The 21,850-nt window shown below is 36.1% G+C and overlaps 1 protein-coding gene across 1 annotated transcript; it reads right to left on the reverse strand.

Moving 5' to 3' along the window:
• Positions 1 to 91: 91 nt before the first annotated feature.
• On the reverse strand, positions 92 to 21,731 carry LOC100798786 (transportin MOS14). The gene is made up of 27 exons (XM_003549602.5): positions 21,378 to 21,731; positions 20,929 to 21,006; positions 20,707 to 20,769; positions 20,435 to 20,482; positions 20,162 to 20,308; positions 19,736 to 19,867; positions 19,580 to 19,620; positions 18,914 to 19,005; positions 17,500 to 17,627; positions 15,162 to 15,237; positions 14,886 to 15,006; positions 14,704 to 14,803; positions 14,312 to 14,393; positions 13,358 to 13,440; positions 12,954 to 13,073; positions 7,254 to 7,305; positions 6,911 to 7,066; positions 6,012 to 6,135; positions 5,831 to 5,912; positions 5,662 to 5,750; positions 5,481 to 5,555; positions 5,317 to 5,371; positions 4,735 to 4,854; positions 1,466 to 1,558; positions 1,236 to 1,381; positions 842 to 1,019; positions 92 to 742 (listed from the first exon to the last, which is right to left on the reverse strand). The coding sequence occupies exons 1-27, from the start codon at positions 21,498 to 21,500 to the stop codon at positions 464 to 466; spliced, it is 2,883 nt and encodes a 960-aa protein (XP_003549650.1). The 5' UTR covers positions 21,501 to 21,731; the 3' UTR covers positions 92 to 463.
• Positions 21,732 to 21,850: the final 119 nt, after the last annotated feature.

Genomic DNA, 21,850 nt, shown 5'->3' on the forward strand with positions numbered 1-21,850 from the left:
AGTCCAATGTACCGCATATTTACATCTCAACATCCGCCTTCATTCATTTTAACAGATTAGTACGGCGAACTGAACACAATTGAGTCACAGATTCTAAAATCGATATTCATTCCCAACTTGAAAAATTGCAGCAACTTATCAATGTACTATATTTTCCCCCACTTTTCCTGTTCCATTAAATTACAATTGTATACCATGTAACCTCCGCCCCCCAAGAATGAAAACCGGGACAAACATCACTCACCAATCCCACATCTCAAGAATAAAAAGATACAACACCCCATTTAATTTCTTCCGGCCAACACAACAGAGCATGCAGGGGCAAACTCTCCTAAAAAATTGGAGAATGATAATGGATAAAAAAAATGAATATAAAAGATAGATAATACACAACCAACTAGCCTAACCAACAGACAGGACCTAAACAAAATGGTCCTCTCTATCACAGGCATTTACCAATCCTCTATGATACATTCACCATATTCAACTCAAGCGGTCTCAAAGCTTCTTGAACTATTTCCTGAACTGCCCGGTTACGTCGACAAACATCAGACAGCTCTTCAACAGGAACAGTAAGTCCATTAGTATCCCCTCTGGATGCTGCATCAGAAAGAGCTTTTAAGAATCTTGATCGCTCTACATCTGTAACAGCTGTTGATGGAATTAACAAAACACTTTTTTTTGCCCATTCCAGTGCTTGCATCCCATATGATCGAGTTAATGCCAAGAGTGTATAAGATACCTGTGGGAGGTGCAGATGCACACAAATTAAAGAGATAGTTGGACTTCATCCTGTCAAAAATGTGAATGAAAGAAAATCAACGTTGACTTGAGAAATTACCACATCCACTCGAGATTTAGGAAGTGCTCCCGTTAATGAAGCAACCAAAATTCTGGTGATGCTGGCACCTCGAGGAATAATTACACTATCTCTTATTGGTATAAATTGCTCCCCCACAGAGGAATTCGCAAGATCAAAAATGTCAGCCAAGAAATGCAATATGGAATTGGAAGCCTCCCTGCAGAGGAGGAAAATAGCAAAAAGGGTAAACAGCCACACTACATAGAGGAAGCCATGGAGCAGCATGAAAATTTGTTAAAAGATTTTTTGCCTCTACAATAAATAGTAAACAAAAGGATCAAGAATGCACGTAACACCCTGTCAAAAGAATGGATGATGCTTTCAAGTTTTTTCTTTTTGTTGAGTGTGAAAGAGAGATAGAGAGAGATTGTACCTATGCTGTACTGTGATCCCAATCATAGAGCAATCAACTAATGAAGGAAAAACAGACGAGGGAATAAACAGTTGAGGACAGTAGCGAATACACCTTGAGGCCAACAAAAAACAATCATCTGCTATATCAGGCCGGGCTGTGAATTCCTGCAGCAAGAAATAAAATCAAACATCCAAACACAATCATTAGATCTGAAAGGAAGGGCTACAGCAAAGTCACTTAAATCACACCTGAATATTTGTGAGAAGGCGTGTTGTGTGCTGGAAGAGCGCCTCAATCAAATTTTTCAGGTAGTCAGCACAAGATGGATCAGAACCAAATATCTGAAATGCAAGACACCAACCATAAAAGTAATGGGAACTAGTTCATTGATCACACCACAAAGGGGAAGGGGAAGGAATTTGTAGAACCTATAGCTGATGATAATTTTTTATACAGCAAGAAATTTTATTAGGAAAAATATTAGGGGAGTAAATTAGTTGAGGAAACAAAGTCCACAAAGAAGCAAGAATATACAAGGGGAAAGATGGAAATAGGTAAAGCTCGTTTTTATTGATATCTCAATCATAGAGAAAAAGCATACAAGTAGAATAAGAAACTGGGGGTAATGAGAAGTACATCTATCAAAACTCCTTTTTAATTTAAAATAAGAAATTTTATTAGGAAAAGAAACTGCAGGAGTAAATTAGTCAAGAATATGAAATCTTAAAAGAAGTAAGAACATACATGTAATAAAGAAAGGGAGAGAGAGAGATAAAATAAGTAAAGAACATTTCTCCTGATATCTATCTATCAAAGGGCTCTTCTCTCTTTACTGATAGAAATATAAAAGAAGTTCAAAGATTGCAGCACAAATCTACAATTCTCTGGATACTAACTAATAGAGTTTGGGAAACTCTAATTTCTCATTGATCAGAAAATGAAAAGGCTAGTTACAAAGAATATAGTCATCTCTATATATATAGAGAGAGAGAGAGACTTGAAGTCTAGCCATAGACTAGCCCTATTTGTTACAAACTAACTCTGGTTAGAGCTATAACAAACTATGAGTTAACTGACAGCTCACAGATAATAGAAAACAAAATATACAAAGTAAAAACACTTGACGGAATAAGTATACTCCAATACTCCCCCGCAAGCTCATGGTGGGTGATTCTGAGCAGAAGCAGAAGAATCACACACTGTGAGCTTGGTTCTGTACAAATCAAAGTGAGTAGGAGACAGAGCCTTGGTGAGAATATCAGCATATTAATCAAGGGCAGGAACATAGACCACTTTCAGCAACTTGCTAAGGACCAATTGACAAAAAACAGATCAAGTTCCATGTGTTTGGTTCTAGCATGCAGAACAGGCTTATGAGCAAGAGACACACTGCTCATGTTGTCACAATGAATCACAGGAACAATATGTTTGACAGCAAGCTCAGAAAGAAGAGATTGGAGCCAGGAAACTACAACAGTGACCAAAGCAAGACTTCTATATTCAACTTCAGTACTTGAGCACGCAACAACAGATTGCTTCTTAGACCACCAGGAGATGAGATTTGGGCCAAAGAAGACACAAGCGCCAGAGGTGGACCGTCTGTCATCTGGGTCAGAGGCCCAGTCAGCACCACAGAAGGCCGTGACAGAAAAAGGTGCAGAAGCAGGCTTTAGTCAGCATCTGAAGGTTCACAATGAAGTGATGAAGACAGTGTCCACGAATCACAGGCTACTTACAAAGAATATAGTCAACTCTATATATAGAGAGAGAGAGAGAGATTTGAAGTCTAACCGCCAACTAGCCCTATATGTTACAAACTAACTCTGGTTAGAGCTAAAACAAAATAGACAAAGTAAAAACAATTGACAGAGTAAGTATACTCTAATACTAACTAACCCATATTAAAATTTAAAATACATAAGAGCCAAGTGTAGGGATACATGGCTACTAGTGAGAACACATAAGAGCCAAAAACTTTCCTCTCCATGACATCATCTAGAAAGCTCGACTGCACATGACCAAAGGCCTTCTTAAAATCAACTCAGAATTTCTTTTTCCTCTTCTAAATACCACCTACCACTTAATTAGCACCGACAATAAGGGCCAAATCCAAAGTCTTCCCTGGAACAAAGTTCTGTGTGCTTCAGAAACAAATTTCCTACACATCTCGCTCAAACAGGCAAGATTTCACTCACAAACTTTTAAACACTACAAAATAAAAGCTGGTGGTCATTACCTCAGTCCCTAACCAAGATAAGCTGAACCTAGGCAATGAAAGTGATAAAGGAACCCCGTCCTTACCACTATAGTAAAACTCCTTAACATTTTCGAAAAATTATTACAAAACTATGCTTGTAAATGTAAGTGTATGAAATCATACACATCTTCAGTCCTTGTTTTTCCTATTTTTAAACTGAAATTTTGTATTGGATAAGAGATTTTGTTAAAGAGAAATGTGTATACAAAACAGAGACAACAGGTAGCTCATAAGTTCAACAACCGTATAACTCTCCAATTCTTTAGTGTATATAGCATGAACACAGATCCAACCACTTACCATGTGGTAGCACACTATGCTTGAGAGCACAATCACTGACCAAATCAAACAAGGCATAGAATTCCTTCCTTACCCATAAACTAAACAACATGATAAGTGCACGCTCAAGCATAGTTACCCTGTTGCTTTATGTGTTACTAAACCAGTTTTATAGATATTCTCAGTTTTCTCCCCCATTTTACATCAGAAATGCATAGGGTTTCAGATTTGAATCAACAATTAAAATCTTCCCCTTGTTGAGACAAAAAAGCACAAGGCACTTGTGTTTTTTTCTCTGACCAACTAGCAGATCTCCAGAGTCATTTTTGACCAACCCAGAAGATCTCCAGCACTGTTTCTGACCACCCCTTTGTTCATGCATCATAGCACAGCTGTTAGGACTTTGTTCTGTTCTTGTACAGTTGTCTGTTTTTATTGTGTTGTTATGCTCTTTCTGCACACTTCAGTCTATATTTCCTTAATTGGTCTGCATTTTTTCCCAACTCCTGTGGTCTTTGTTTACACATGTGATTGCGTTTATTTTTTCTTACATAATTCCATCTTTCTTTTACTTCATTGCTGCATTTTCATTTTTTCTTCACAGCATGGCATCATCCACTCAACTGTGACCACATTGCTTTTGTTGTAACCTTAGATTAGGGATGATAGTGTGTATGTGTGCTTAGAATTAAATTATGACTTTGGATTATTAATTATTAATGTCGTTAACTGTGGTATTTTTGGGTTTGGCCGTGTCATGCCACGGTCAGGGATTAATAACCATGAACTCATGTTCAACTAGGGTAAAAAAGATCTTCATTTAAAGTTGAAAGGTAGTTCTAAGACCACCTTTACATCCAGACTCATTCCTATAATAAAAGATATTTACTAACATGCACAATAAATTGAGCTAAAACCATATATAACTTTGGCAACAATTGGTCATTAGGAATGGCCAGTGGCGTAGCAAGATATTAATACCTTTATAACTTCACTGGAGAGATAAAGAAAGCATGGTTGGTGGTGCTGCCTATAAAGACTCTGAATCTCTTCCAGCATGGCACCAATTGTGAGCCCCATGAACCTTCCAGAAGTTCTCACCTAGAAACATGTGATAATATATTGCCACATAGCATTCAATAATACAAACTAATCTTTTCAACGTTGATAATGCATAGAACCAGAGTTGAGCTTGTACAGACTCTTTAAGAGGATGAAACCACCAGGGAACTGACATTAAATTTTAAATTTGTATCACAGACATGGCTGACAAACAGCCAACTGAAAAATGGCTTATATTACATGATGGAAAAAAACATATCATAAACATAGTGTGTTGCGACCTCATGAAAATTATGCGTAGCCATATGATAGGTTGAGACATAAATAATAAGCCTGGGTTGAAAGTTGAAACCACAAACAAAAATTGCAGTAATATGGAAATTTAAGATAAATGCCTAATCCAAATTGGATGACTCAATGCCAACTCATGTCTTGTCATTATTAATTATTTTCTTTACATTGTAAATGTGCAGATGGAGCAGAGTTAATGGTTTAGCTTACTGCATATTTACATGCTCGGCAGAGAGATTCCATTGTTCTCATGTCCCAAGCACGACTGGCATCAATATCATCATAAACATGTCTTAGACAAGCAAGCTTCAAAAAATAGAAGAAAACAAAAGAAGAAATGATAGACATTACATAAGCAATTAGAGACCACTTACATATCAAAAATAGCCTTAAAAATTGGCCATAGCCGTTGAATAGCATCTGCCACAACTTGAGGATGATTTACAAATCTAGAAGAAGATTCAGTCATGCGTTCAGGATTGTGAAAAAATTGAGTTAAAAGGAAAAAAAGGTAGTAGGGTGCATAGACATGACAATATTAATTATGGAACACACCTAAAGATGTAGGCAAATCGATCAATATGAACTGTTAACTGACGAGAAGGTCTTTTACTCAAGCTTTCTGGACCTTGATTGATAGCTTCCTGATGAAGCAAATTATAGAAAGCAAAAACATCAAAAGAAAATGTATAACTAAAAATATCTCTGCAGATTGGACACTAACCTGTAAAGGAGTTATGACTGGTATGCATAATGCCTCAAGAGCTCTCTTAGCATCATCTGGAGGAAGTTCAGTAACAACCATACTGCACAGAAATTAAAGATGTTTAAATCAATACCTACAATTCAAGATATAAACAATAGCAAACAATCCTAGATGCAAATATTTAAAGGAACCAAACTACCTCAAAGCTTCAACCAGATGCAAAGAGTCTTCAGCAGGAACTTTGAAACTATCTTCTCCATTAACGGTCTTGTTGTAGATGTGGAATAGACCTTCTAAGCATCCACAAAGCTTTTTCCGGCAGTCTGAAATCAGAACAAAATCATAGAGAAATGACTCACATATCAAATACTAAAAACTGCCCATCTCCAACTTGGCTACACAGCAATGATTGAATTCTTGACCGCATGGTCAAGAACCGACTATCTGCCAAAAGTTTAAGCTGTAGGGTGAAGGCTTACTAACGGCTTTATATCTAACAAAAATCATAAAATTTAAAGCAAAATTTAATAATTTGATCCATCAAATATTCTGTCTGAGTTAACAGGCCATAGCAAAAATAATGGAAATAAATTAAAACAACATATTCTCTGTTCTCCCCATCCAATATTCTCTTTTTTATTCATCTTCTGAAAAATTCCAATCATTACTGATTTTATTTGGTAAAAGCAGATATAAAAGTAAAATGAGAATGCTAGCAACACTCTCTACCGCACTCTTTTAAACACAACCTCTACCATTGGCAGAAATTTATTTGGTAATAGCAAATATAAAAAATTAGATTCCTGCAATACTTTCTTGAAAAACAATAAAAGCTTACTTAAAGAAGTTCATCTCATAAAACCACAAGTGTTTTTATCACTGTATGAAAATGACGAAAACAAATGCTCTATGTAACACTTCATAATCAAAACCACAAAGTTCAGAAATCAGAAGTTTATTTGTTATCATTTAAACTGGAGTCACTCATCTTCGCCATGTTTGCACTGAATACTGTTGTAACTCACCAAGCTTATTCATCAACATTCCAAGGGATAAAAAGAAAGTGCAAAAATGTACTCAAATAGAAGTTGACTATACCATCACAGATGTGTCTAAATGCCAAAGCAGCAGCAGCTGCACATTCTTCAGATGTACCCATGCCATTCATTAGGATATCTAAAACTGAGGGCAGTACAGACAGTCCACAAGATGCAGAATCTAGCCATTTTGAATAAGCTCCAATAGTTAAACACACTGAAAATACAGCAACAAGACATAAAAAGCATTTTATTAGTCAGGTACCATATAAATTGAAGTAGAAAATCTACAATTTGCGTTAGATATAAAATTACAAGATGGCAAGCGGGAACTAAAGAAGTTGATTGCGAAGAGAATAACATTATTTATTTATTTATTTTAAAAAAGGCAGTATAAACATTACCTGTTTGAAGTAATTGGGGTTGATGAGGAAGTTTCGGAAGCAAAGCCATGATCTGTATGAAGGCAAAAAAAAAAGAATGCAAATATAAAACAACTTATGAGCTTGCAAAAAGAATGTACTTGGATAGTGTCACTATACTAGCCACTGAAACAAGGGACACTTAATTATGCCATTTCAGATTGTACTAGACCCTGAACTAGGGGGCACTAAATTATGCAAAACAAACAACCGTATTGGTGGTAGCCACTAAAAAAGAGTACCAACCATATTGACATATTGAAGAGGTAAAAAAATTAGTATTGCAGCCACCTTCATAGTTATTTTCAAACACATAATTTCCTAATATTAACAGCCTCCAATCCATCAATGGATCCTTCCTATCCCATCAATGGATAAGTCATTTCAATCCATCAATGCATCCTTCCTAACCCACGAAGAATTCTCTACCTCTCATCAGTAGCTCCTTCTAAAAAATCGGCCTCGTCCCCAAGGCTGAAAGTGGGAAGAAGCTTCTTCCTTATTCTCTTCATCCACTCCCATAGCAATTACCTCTCCTTCATTTAGAGGTTCATTATCTCCCAAAAGGCCAAAATCACCAACCTTAACTATTTTTCCTTGCATTGAAACAAAGGATGGAATTTCTCAACACACAAAAACATAACCCTTTACTTTTTGCCTACATAAATTCTTGATAAGTTAAATGCCGCAGCCCTTACCTTTTCTCAACAGAATTCCATTGATCCCCTTCATTCTTCCTCCTTGTTGACGTTGAAAAGGAAAGAAGGTCTCTGTTTTTGAGGGAAAAAACTCTAAGCCACTAAACCAGAATTCATGTCATTTCTCATTCTAACTGCAACTTTGATGAAGATCAAGGAAAGCCTTTGGGAAAAAGCAAGAGCTTGGGAGAGAAAGAATCTAATTGGGCTAGGAGGCCCAACAATAAGGGAAAGAACTAAGAAAGAAAAGGAGATGTTGCTTAAAAAGGAGATCAACACCTACAAGTTCAAGCCAAAAGTGAGAAAGAAGAGCCCAAGATGCATTTAATCTAAGTGGAATAACAATGTGCCAACTATGTGCTTGCAATCTGATTTGTTTTTACATTTTATTTAAGTATTTTGAGTTGTTCTAATTGTAGTAAATGGGCTGCTCTGACACCACATGGTATCATCCCCGATAGGAATCATAATGTTTTTACGGATCGTCCTTAAGTGGATTCGCATTTAATGGAATTAAAGAGGAAAGAAAGATAAGAATTTGAAACAACTTCCTTAATCCTTATAACAATGGCATTCAATCAAAGAAAGCTTGAAGCTTTATGGAAATGACGCACATATAAACAAAGGAATAGAGGAAAGTTGTGCAAGAATGAAAACTACAAAATATTAAGCACGTGAAACTAAAAATAAACAATTAAAAACGAAAATGAAAAGATGGAAAAGAACAAAAGTGTAGGGGAAGATGCCACACCCTATAGAGAGTGATAAGTCCAAAGAAGGTTTGTCACAAAGGTATGGAAACCTTTGATAAGAACCAAGATAGGTTCAATCTAAGAACCCACAAGAGACACAACTCTTAAACTCACAAAAGGAGTGAAATTCTAATCTTATTCAATTCTACCCCAAAAGCAAGAGAGTACAAGGCTATTTATATGAAACAACTAGTGCCTCCCTCTTAATAAGGCTGATGGCTAAACCTAATTTTAATGTTGGAAATTGAGCTTTTTATTAGTATCAGAACAACCCATTTATTACAATTAGAACAACTCAAAATACTTAAATAAAATCTAAAAATAAATCAGATTGCAAGCACATAGTTATTCCACTTAGATCAAATGCATCTTGGGCTCTTCTTTCTCACTTTAGGCTTGAGCTTGCAGGTCTTGATCTCCTTTTCAAGCAACATCTCCCTTTCTTTCGTAGCTCTTTCACTTATTGTTGGGCCTCCTAAGCCAATTAGTTTCTTCTTCTCCCAAGCTCTTGATTTTTCCCTAGAAGGATGTTCCGTAAAAACATTATGACTCCTATCGAGGATCATATCATGTGGTATCTAGAGCCCGGATCCTAGAGTTGATAGTGTTCTTCTGTTTTTCCTTATTTCACCATTCTGAATTGTCTTGATCATGTCATCAACTAATCATAATGGTGTCATTTATTGCCATTAATTATCATTTCATGCTGTTTTTTTTCTTCTGAATCTGTGCAATTATTTTGGCAATCATGCATTTATTGTCATTATAGCATCTCAATATGAAATCTAATAACTCCTATTTGTTGGCCATATTAATAATTTGTTACAAGGGCAAAACAAATAGGGGTAAAAGAAAAAAGACTGCCCCTAGCACTTAAAGAAGTTGTTGAATATCTTTTGGGTTTCTAAATTAGATTTGTATGTATCATTACTAAATATTTTTTCCTTGTTTTAGAAGTCAGCAGACATAGGCTAGGCTAAGCTGTCACATAGACTAGGCTGGGCTATCCTTTCCCCCTTTCTCTCTCTTATGCTTTGTACTCTATAAATTGTAAGCTGAAACATGCCCTGTGAGTGAAATTTCCTCACATATTTAAATTCAAGTTGGCATCAGAGCGGGTTCCGGCCACCATCGTCGCCGCTGTCACCGTCCGCCACCTCTAATCACCATTCGCCGCCTCTGGCCGTCGTCTGCCGCTGCCGCACTCCGACTGTCGGAATCCCGCCGGAATTGTCTCAAACGGCGCATTTTTGCTTTTGGGTCAAAAATGACTTCTTTCAGTCCTGTTTTTTCATTTTCTGAAACCCCAACCATTACAACTGCCAAGCTCAACTGGAAAAATTATTTGTCGTGGTCTGCTTCAGTTGAGTTGTGGTTTCTTGGTCAAGGGTAGCATGACCACCTAGAGAAAAGCGTCAATGCTGTTCCAAACGACAAGAAACCTGAACGGGAGAAGCTAGATTATCAACTATGTGTTGTTCTATGGCAATCAGTCGAGCCAGATGTTTTGGAGATTCTCAGATCTTTCAAAACATGTCACCTTTTCTAGAAGAAGGCCCAAGAGATCTTCGCCAACGATATTCAAAGCCTATTTGATGCGACTGTGAAAGTTACAGCTCTCAAGCAATCTAACCATGACATGATTGCACATATGGGTAAAGCTCGGGCAACAGTAGAAGAGCTGAGAAGGTTTCTTGTGCCTGATTCGTTGGAAGAGGTGAATAGGAAACTGGACAAGTTCTACATGGTCCTTATCTTGAGGAGTCTACACTCAGATTTTGATCATGTACGTGATCAGGTCCTGGCTAAAGATCAAGTCCCATCAATGGATTCTCTCATTACTAGGCTTCTCTGTGTAGCTCATGCGTTGAAGGATGAAAATCTCACTGAAGTTGTGGAAACATCAGCCATGGTGGCACCTCGTGGGAGAGGGGGAGGCCGTAACAGTAGAGGAGGCCGCAATGGAAGGAGTGGACGTCCTCAATGCACATATTGCAAGAGGATGGGCCATACTCAAGAAAATTGGTCTTACCAGTTCTGGAAAAAAAAATGAGTTGAGGAAGTACACCCCCGTCCCCTAGGACAGCTAATTTAATACACTTCTTCACAAGGGAGTTAGAGAAGATTAGGGTGGAGATTGACACAGTTTGAGGATGGAAGGAGAAGGATTCCCAACATGAGATCTCGCATAAGGATGGGGATTCCTATTATTTGGGTAGAGAAATCAGAGTTTGAGAGAGAAAAGAAGAAACCAAAGTTAGTTACTGCTCTAACAGAAATAACAGCTTCTAACAAACTAACAGAAATAACAAAACACAACTGTCCTAACTGAATCATAACAACTCTATTTTGCAGAAAATTGGGAGTGCTAACCCAAGGAAGAAGTGCAATAAAGATTCATTGAGCCTCATTCCTAAAGCCCCTTTACCTAGAAGGCCAACTTGGGAGAGGATAGGGCTTGAGCCCGGATATAAATCCTATAAGGATGACATGCAAGGTAAGTATGAGCTTCATGAAAAATCTAAAGAGACTAACCAAATTTCCTTTAATGTGGGTATTGGAGGATTAAATCCGAGGATGAATTTTCTCAAAGAAAGAGGGAATAATGGAGATCAAGGAAAGCCTTCAAGGGAAAAACGAAGAGCTTGGGAGAGGAAGAATCTAATTGGGCTAGGAAGCCCAACAATAAGGGAAAGAGCTAAGAAAGAAAAGGAGATGTTGCTTGAAAAGGAGATCAACACCACCAAGCTCAAGCCTAAAGTGAGAAAGAAGAGCCCAAGATGCATTTGATCTAAGTGGAATAACAATGTGTCAACTATGTGCTTGCAATCTTATTTATTTTTAGATTTTATTTAAGTATTTTGAATTGTTCTAAATGGGTTGTTCTGATACTAAAAAAAACCCCAATTTCCAACATTAAAATTAGGTTTAGCCATCAGCCTCATTAGGAGGGAGGCACTAGTTGTTTTCTATAAATAGCCTTGTACTCTCTTGCTTTTGGGGCAGAATTGATAAGATTAGAATTTCACTCCTTTTGTGAATTTAAGAGTTGTGCCTCTTGTTGGTTCTTAGATTGAACCTTTCTTGGTTCTTATCAAAGGTTTTCATACCTTTGTGGCGAATCTTTGCTGAACTTATCACTCTCTATAGAGTATGGCGTCTTCCCCTAAATTTCTATTATTTTTCATCTTTTCATTTTTGTTTTTAATTGTTTATTTTTAGTTTCATGTGCTTAATATTTTAGAGTTTTCATTCTTGCACAACTTTCCTCTATTCCTTTGTTTATATGCGCGTCATTACCATAAAGCTTCAAGCTTTCTTTGATTGAATGTGTCATTGTTATAAGGATTAATGAAGTTGTTTCAAATTCTTATCTTTCTCTTCTCCTTAATTCCATTAAACATGAATCCACTCAAGGACGATCCTTAAAAACATTATGACTCCTATCGAGGATCATATCAAACTTGGCTGGGTTGCAGCAGTTTAGAAATTTGCTCACAATTTTGCATTCCTGCTCCAAACAGCGTAACCAGTTGTGCTGCTTGAAGGTGGGAGATGCAGATGGTTGAAATTATGTGTTTGATATGCCTGTTAAACCTAAAGCACTAACTCTTATTTATGCTAATCATAATCCTAACTAATTACCTATTCTAACATTCTATAAGGGCCACTCTCAACTGACTAGGCCTAACCAACAAATCCCATCCTAACGCACATATGCTCGTAATATTAATTGCTTCCAATCCATCAACGATTCCTTCCCAACCCACTTGGATCTTGGTTCTCATCACATCTTAAAAAAAATATTTGTTGCTAGAGTATTATTTTACTGTAAAACAATTACTTTGTCACTTCTACGATCTCCTTCAAGGTGAGGTTGAAATGACAGGAATGTTTTCTCATATTTTTTGTTTAGTATTTTGATATAGATAAAATTTAATGAGAGAAAATAAACAATCAAAAAACATTTTTCTTTTTCTATAAAAAAATTCATTTACTTTTGGAGTTTCTTTAATATAAATAAAGCATAAAATAGAAAAGGGCTTAAATACAGATAGAAAAATCATCTGTGTAGACAAAAGTGTATAAAGGAAGGATTTTATAATGTTGTATTAAAAGCAAAAAACAAATTGTAATATTTCAAAGTCAGCAGGAGATTCTACTCATTTGGCTACACTGTAGAGAAGAACTATATAATTATTATTCTTACAAATTTAAAGGTGTAACCATACCTGAGGCATTACTTCTGCTTCAACAACCGACACATAATTTGATATAGCCCGAATACAAAATAAAGCAGCCTCCGCTGGACACCATTCCTTGTGTTCATTATTACCATGGCCAGATACAGCCTAAACAGGGAAGTCAGAAACAGTGAGAGGTTTAGGAAATAACATTCACATTATTTAAGAAAAAGCACATATAAGCAGCAAAAACATAGCCAACACCTACAATCTACTTTCTGATATTACGGTTAATGCAGAAGAATAAACTCTAGAGACCCACAAGTTCAGAATGAAACTTATGCACTACAATTTGAATAAACAGATAAGCAATATCCCACCATTAAAATAACCTTATATTAATAATAGGCGAAGCATATTTAATTTAAATGACTTCAAGATGTAATCCGCACCTCAAGCAGTTTCATGTATAGAATTTTAAGTGTGGCATCACCGCCAAGTACTGATGATGCATCTGTTAATACATCCGCAACAGCTGAAACAACAATTTGCAGTTAGCCTATTAGAAATATCATCTAATTCTGGTTGAAATAAAAACAGTCGATATATGGTTTGAGTAGTATTATATATAGTTTTGTTGATAAGTAAAAACAATCCTTATACGGATTGGATATCCATCCACACAAAAATAATAATGGATGAGCTGGGTTACTTTTTTTCTAAAATGAATCAGAATGCACTAATGTCTATGACTTATCCATTTCAATACTAATCAAAATGTATCCAAACTATCTATTTTACACCCATATATAACATTGAAGGACCAAATTGAAATCCATTTTACTATTTGTTTATATTGCATAAAAAAAATTACTTCAACATAATAAATTACAAAAAAAGAATATGGCATTATTTGTTATATTAATCATAGTAATGATTTTTAACATTTAAACCTTTTTGAAATATAGTTTAGGGTTAATGGTTTATGCAGAAGAATATGCAAGGGAGAAAAGAAAAAATGCAAGAGAAGTAGAAGAGAAGAGATTTTGGGATCAGCATATGAGAAGTGAGGTCACAGGTAAAAAAGATAAATGAGGTTGCTGCTTTGCAATAAATGCAACAGTCAGGGTAAATGAGTGAAAATGGAAATTTGACATTTGAGAGAGAATATAATATAAAAAATTGAATCAAATGATCAAGCTGAGAGATGGAGACCCAACAGCATTTTTAACCATGAACCGCTTTTTTGAGTTTTCATCTCAACTGTCAAACATACTAGCTTCTCTCCAAAACAGATCAAATGCGAAATCAATTATCAATCTAATGTACCCCTGAATAGAATCAATCTAATGCACAACAATACATGGAAAACAAGGAAATGAATCACCACACCACAAACCCATTACCATATTTAGTCTGCTTAAATTCCTTAAGATCCTCGTATGAAAGGTCTTGATAATCTTCAGGATACTGTACCCGAAAGATAACCTACAAAACATCCATGAAAAAAATAGCATAAAAATAATGACAGGTACAGAATCCAGTCGTGACTAAAAATAAGAAGTGTTATGAATGAGTAACACAGGCAATAAATCATATTTCATAATGCAACAAGAATGTTGAGAACAATCGTGTAAATAAGTAGAAAGCCATGCACATTTTTATGGGACAGAGATAATTACAAAACTGATTTTAAGGTAGCACACATGAGAGCTGGAAACCATGCACTGCAAGGGTGTTTGACAGTTTCAGAGGAAACGTTAGTTCCAACTTCAAGTTTCCAACCAGGAAGACTCACCAGCGATACAAGTGACTCATATGCAGGTCGAAAAACCTGCAGCCTTCTATTTCTCTCAGCTTCAATGCATGCTTCGTTGCCATATGAAATATAGGACTCCCTGTCAGATTATGTAATAATCATATTTCTGGTTAAAGCAATGCAAAGTAAAAACAGTACTTTCTAAAGTGAAGAAAATTCACCTTTTAGTCAAGTTTAACTGGAGACTATGCCAAAAGTTAAAAGTCATAGAAGCAATATCATATTCAGGATGTGAAGCAACTTCCAACAATGCATGCACTATTAACATTGATTCATCTGAACCTGGAAAATTGAGTCATGACGCACGCAGACCCAATAAGTTCAACACAACCAAGAACCATGAGAAACTAGCCATGGCAACAAAGTTTTTCACACATGAGAAAGCATCAATTCTTCTCAAATAGAAACCAACAAAGTGTATATCTAAGTACAAGTACCAGTTGCAATCAGTTCCACATATGAATCACCCATGTCTGCAAATAACCTAGCAATTGCCTTCACATCTTCCTCGTCCTAAAGGCAGATAAGAGGATCGTAAAAAGAAGACTTGTAAGTATAGCAGGCAACTGTCTGCAAACTAAGAATGCCAATATCATATTATAATGAACAAAACATTGCTATGATTGGAAGATAAACTAATCGTTTTCTATATCCATGGGCATTCACACAGTCATACAGTTTACAAACTGAAATCCTTAAAAAGAATTTTTAATTAAAAATCATTAACTTAATACAGATATGATATATTTTTTTCAGAAAATCTCGCAGATTATTCAATTTTTTGGTGACTGAAACACCTCAACAAATTATATAGACCAAGTATCGCACACAACAGCAGTAACAGGTACACATGCAAAGAAACAAACAATAATTTAGCAAAGTAATTTATATACCTATTTATCCATTAGCCAGAAAAACGGAGAAAAAAATGCATGTAAAAAAACAAGAAAAAAAAAACTCAATTGACCATTGATTTTGAAACCCTTACAGCCTAAATTAAAAAAAAAAAAAAGAATTTTAGGGTAAACTTCCAAAATATTACAACAGGAACTTGTGAACTTTAGTAATATCAGAATGTGAGTTTGCTTTGTAATATCATCATACATAATAAAAATTATACAGTTTATGGTAGTTAACCTTGCTCTTGTATCACTGTCACCTCACCTCTCACAGCCTGGCTGCGATGGTATGTTCACCAAGTCATGCTTTTGGGAAGCAGAAATAACAGCTGTCTTTACAGTCAAATCAAAGCCGTCAAGATACTATGATTGATGGGACAAAAATTCCTGTTTTTCCCTGCTTATGTTTGACTACCACACTGGTCTTTTAAAAAGGCAATTTTTGAAATTCCATTCCTTTTCTCCTATGAGATATGAAAGTAGGATTGAAAATCCCTTATGTTTCAAAGAGCAATGCCCTAGATTGTTTGGCTACTGCTCCGTTCCTTCAAACTTCAGCATGACACCAACAGACATACACACTTTTATCATACTCACGAGCCTGTCCTCATTAACTTTATTTCACTGTGAACACAACGTCTGGCAAACAAGGGGGCTGGGACAAAGAATCACTGGGTTACTGGAAAAACAAATGGCCTAGGCTGCTGGAAGAACGAAGGTGTTAGGCCCCCAGTTAACAAGGTCTATAGAAGGAATAAGAGGTCCATATTAGAAGAGCCCATCCTGTTAATGATAGGATTGTTAGTTATGATAATGAGATGAAACATAAAGTTAGTTATGATAGTAAGAGGGAAGTAAATAGCAATGGGGAGGAGGGGGGAGGAGTTTTGGGGAGTAGTTCAGATGTCTCTCGAATTCCCTGATTGTATCTTTTCCATCTTCTGAATGAAGCTTCGTCCTGGGAGATTGGGTATCCAAATAGAAGACTCTTTCTCTGTGTTCTCTTTTCAGTTTTCTTTCTTTCTTAAACCAGTATCTTACAAAAGGATATCTGCAAGTGCAACCCAGTGGTTTTCCAACCAAGTAATTCAGTTTTGATTTTCAAATGTCCCACCTATTGGAAGACTTCTCACATGATGCATTTCCTAGTAGAATCCCAGTAGGCAGCAGCCAACCAATTTTCCAGCAAAGCCCACCTAGGTTTCAGCATGAAGTAATATTTACAGTCCCCCTACCAGCCTCACCCACCACTGTACTTTTTATTTTTTCCATGCTTCCTGTAACTAATTTGTTAGTTAGATTAATTATTATCGGCTTTTTATATGATTTATGATTATTAATGCTGAAGTATTTTATATTTTTGAGCATTTATACATGTGTAGTATAAATTATTTGCATTCTATGTACTTTCTTTGGTATTGTGGCTGCTATAGGTTTCTTAGGGTCAGCTGTTCAGCACTGGTTTCAAGATTGAGTGCTATGATATAGAGTGAACACATTATATTCCTACCTTAAATTCTTAGTGAAATTGTCAACCAGAAGTGAACATAACATTTAAGTAGCTAGCTATTAGCTGCCCACTAAATACAATAGAGAAATGATCAAAGGCTGGATGATTCACTAAATATTTGGTATTCACAGCATGCCCCTAAAACCATAGGTGCTACTCCCAATCAACCATTTGATACATCGCAAACAAAAAAAAGAGCAGATTAAATTTTACATTACTGTAGACTATAACCATCAAGTAAATGCCAGCAGAGAGAACATAATCAGCAATATCAAAAACAAAAATTGTTCCGGATTCTTCAGAATAATCAAGTACGCAATCTCTCAAGCCCCAGAGCATGCAGATTGAGTACTAAAAAGTCTTTACCTTCGTAGAATCACCAAGCTGGACTTTAAGATTCATAACTTGAGGTACAATGACTTGAATTAAGGGCATATTTGCAGAAACACCATCAATGTTTCCTGCTGTTGTGTAGTGTATTAACTCGGAAATCACTGCAAAGAGAGCACACACATACACACAAAAAAACAATAAGAAGATTATGTTGCCAACAGGAACACCAACAGCAATAATCAAATGGTGGTAATAATAACAGATGCTGAAAGTGAAAGCAACATCGATCATTAAAAATATCCAATTTCTAAGCAATCAAGCAAAGACAGCAAGCACAACTACTGCTGCTAAAGGAAGGAAGTCGGACACATGGAACTTTATTTGGATGTCATGCCAACACAAAATTTTATCACACAAACAAGTTTACAATACACATTGTACAGATTCATTTTGCACACAAGCAGTTCTTTTCCTTGTCTAATAATATTCCAATTTCCAAGGGGTAACAACATCATATTTTTTATTTATTCAACATTTTTTAGAAGCATATCTCATTACAGCAAGACTGCAACAATAAGCAGGTCAACGGTAACAGTTCCTGGTTAAAATTGTAAGACTGTAGAGTGTAGGATATGAAGTGTTAATTAACCTAAATCTTATATAATTTCTAGACCAAATCATGGTGGGAACCCAATCCAACATCTAAAACTAATGGGTTTTAAGATTTAAGGCATCAATCAACACTTATGTTTTTTTTTTATCAGCAAAATAAATGTATTATATATAAATAAATCAACACTTATATGGACTAGAGAAAATGCCTAGTTTATTTATTTTAGGAAGCTTGATTATTTCTCATGAGCCAATCACCAAGTGACTAACTTCTTTTATTCTATAACACCAAATTGCTTACTCTTTTAAGTTTTAAGCGGTCTCTTTGATAACAAATTATCCATTTTTTCTTTAAATATGAAAGATTAAGAGAGGCATAAAACAATACAAGTCAAAAGTTGATGAGAAATAACCCTAAGCATAAAAAAGACAATTATGTCAAAAAAAGATAACTGCAGAAATAATGTTTGAGGAGTGCTAACAAACTCCTTGTAACCCACTATTTTTATTTATTCGAAATTATTGAAAACTACAAAATCATGAGAGAAACCCATTAAATAAGAGATGCAAGACCCACAAAATTATGATTTCCAATAACAAATTAGAGTGTGTTCAAAAAAGTGTGTTAGAATGTGTTCTTAGCATTTCTCGTGTTTTTTTCATCTCAAGACAAAACTTTAACCTTGAAATATTATTGCAAGCTTTCCTTAATGAAGATTTTCTGGCTTAGCAACGTGAATATTACTTATATGGACTTAAGTAAGCGAGTAAATAGCTAAAAATAAAATAAACAGAATGCAACATTAATGTTTTCCCAGTTGTCAACTTGTCATACCATTTACAGATGCCTCTGAAAGTAACTCAGAATTCAAGCTTGACAACGCAGTGAGAACTAGCGGATGAGAACTAAGAACTGATCCAGGAATCCTGGGGAACAAAAAAAAAATCACTGGCCAATAGAATCAAATACTTTTTCCCCCACTAGAAGATTGAGAGAAAAACAGACCTGAATAAGTTTATAAGGAACATATATATCTTATAGTCCATCTAAGTTTCAGCAAGTTGTAATAAACAGTCCCCCAAGCCTCTTCATTCAACTTTATGAATGCTAAACTAAAACACATTACCCAGCATTTTTAGATATGCTTCCCACACCTTCGATCACTTTCACTTAACAAAAGCAGTCTATATATGTAGAACTCAGATAAATTATCCACTCCTAACATTCTTTCACATGAAAGCCAAATTTTAATGTTCATTAAAACACACGCACACAACAAAAAAGAAAGATTTTCAAATCTTAAATTGGGGACAACAGAGCATTTATGTGATTTTAACAAAAGCTTACAATCATTCATTATATGGGTTAAATGAGTCTTTGATGCCCCTATAAGTTCTTAAAAAAATAACATTGAGGAAGAATAGCATATTACATTATCAGTAATGCACCATGTGATGAACAAAATTTAGGTACAGGCCTAAACAAAGAGAAATTCCATACCCATGCTTTAGCCGAAGCCATGAAGCAAATGCCTCAAGAACCTGACCATTTAACATGAAAACATCACCATAAGACCACTTAATAAACCTAAGTTGAAAATACCTCACAAGAACCACATAATGGACAGTGAGTAAATAGACAATATCCACTGCTCACCTGCTCCTTAAGTTCAGAAATACTCAAACATGCTGTCAAGATATTAAGAGCAATTTCCATTTGAGATGTAAGCTCTTTTTCAAATTGACGTCGCCTTTCTGGGCGAGCTGCAATCTTATAATTTAATACTTCCTGTGTATAAATATAAAATATATAAAAGACATACTATGCAGCACAAGCATACCAATTGTTAATAAACTTAATTTAATTAAAATACTTTTTCTCAACCATTTATATAAGAATTTATGAGTTGTCTGATGTTAAGCTAAGCACTAAATAAACAACAATGTGCGAGTCCAACAAGGAAGCAACTTTGCAAATTATAACAACTTGGCGTTTAGTCATTCAAAGGTCAGAATTAGCCTAATTAATAAGATGAAAAGATGATGCATGTTCCTCGCACGCTACTGATGTCAGCTTATATACCTCCGGTAGAACTGTAAGTAACTCCAAGAATCCCGGTATATATTCCGGATGGGAATCCATCTCATCCCTAAGCCATTTAACTATACCACCATCCCCCCAGTCTTCTGCAGGCACGTGCACAGCCAAGGCAGCCACTGCAATGCTAATCTACAAGTGCAGAAAATTTTGAACAATACATTTGGTTACATTAAATTTCCATATAAAAAACACAAAACTAACCGATAAGACAAACTAAAAAGAAGACAGAAGTTGCAAGGGACTTCTATATGACACCTGTGTTCTGACTTTTGGAGGACCTTTGTGGAACTTTTTCAGTAAGGTCTGCATTCAAAAACAACTAAGAAAGTAAAGCATATAAAGTATTATTTCTACTTAAACATCTGCATGGTCATGGATGGGAGTCCATAAACCAAACAATTTTACACAGAGCAGGTTTGAAAACAGGAGTATATATGCAATCCTTTTAAGACGGAATAAAATTACACATCCCAAGCTTAAATAAACACCCTATGAATAACACTAAAAATACATAAACCCTCACTCACATTCAATGAGTCACGCAACGGCCGAAAAGCTGTGGAAGGGAGCTCCTCAAAGTCCCTTTGTACCTAAATCATACCAAAAACAAGTACTCAAAACCCAAGAAGAAGAAGAAGAAGCATCCCTGAGCGCAAGTATTTTGCATTCAGAAACTAACATCCAACATTCTTAAACACGCATAAGCATTAACTACACATCAACAGGGAGTAGAAGAACAGCAGAGTTACCTTGCTTCTCAAGGTCTGAGAACAAAATATCAAAGTTTCTAGATTGCTACTGGGATCATGAAGTAAATTATCAGCCACCTGCAGAAAACAAAGTAATAAACACATGTACAGTACGCAAGCACGTTTGAAATTTTGTTTCTGCACCGAATTACAGAGCTCACACAATTCAAAAGAAAAAACAAAAAGCCCTAAGTCTCCTTGAAATCCAGAAGACACGGAAATAGAAACATTCACAAAAAAAACACAGCTAGATAACTCTCTCAGCGAAGTACACAGCTCCAGAACCAACGGCAATCGTCAAATCAAGCACCGGAGAAAAAAGATAGCATCGACAAACAACATAATTATGTAGTCATTCAGTGAAAATCAAATCGGCGAGCGGGAGGAGAGAGAGAGAAATCGGAAACGAAACGAATCGAGTGGAGCAGAGAACGGATTGAAGGAAGAACCTGCCACGCATCCAAAGTTCGCTGGAAATCCTGGAGATAGCGATCGGCTTGCATGCGCACCGCATCATCGGGGTGATGGTACAGTGCATTTAGGGCTTCCTTCACAGTGTTCTGAAGGTCCATGCTCCTCAAATCGAAAGGAAACGGAACGAATCGAATCGCAGCACCGATAGAAGAAGACGAAAGCGAAGCTCAATCTGGCTATTTCGGATTTATTTATATCTGCAGCTTTTTCAATTTCGGTGTTGTGATTTGGGCACTGCGTTTGAAATTGAGAGAGTGAAGTTTGTTGTCCTGTTGATAAAGCCACGAAAGGGGTTTTTGGCGCCCGGTGAGAAAGGGTTGGAAGCCTTGCACTTGCTTGGAGGGGTTTGATGGACGTTGATAAGCGATTGTGGACGGCGACACTTTCTCAGCCGTTTGATTCATTGACTCTAGGTCAACTTTTGTGTCTTGCGCTTTTGGCGAAAGGG

The sequence above is a fragment of the Glycine max genome, chromosome 17 (assembly GCF_000004515.6).
Source record: "Glycine max cultivar Williams 82 chromosome 17, Glycine_max_v4.0, whole genome shotgun sequence".
Lineage (NCBI taxonomy): Eukaryota > Viridiplantae > Streptophyta > Magnoliopsida > Fabales > Fabaceae > Glycine > Glycine max.

What these genes read in the sequence shown, in the direction of transcription:
- LOC100798786 (XM_003549602.5), bottom strand. Translation starts at nt 21,500, where the DNA reads ATGGACCTTCAGAACACTGTGAAGGAAGCCCTAAATGCACTGTACCAT. An exon ending in TGGCTTCGGCTAAAGCATGG is followed by an intron (nt 19,006 to 19,579) that starts GTATGGAATTTC and finishes TTTGTTCCCCAG; the next exon opens with GATTCCTGGATCAGTTCTTA. An exon ending in AGCTTGGTGATTCTACGAAG is followed by an intron (nt 15,238 to 17,499) that starts GTAAAGACTTTT and finishes ATCTGCCTTTAG; the next exon opens with GACGAGGAAGATGTGAAGGC.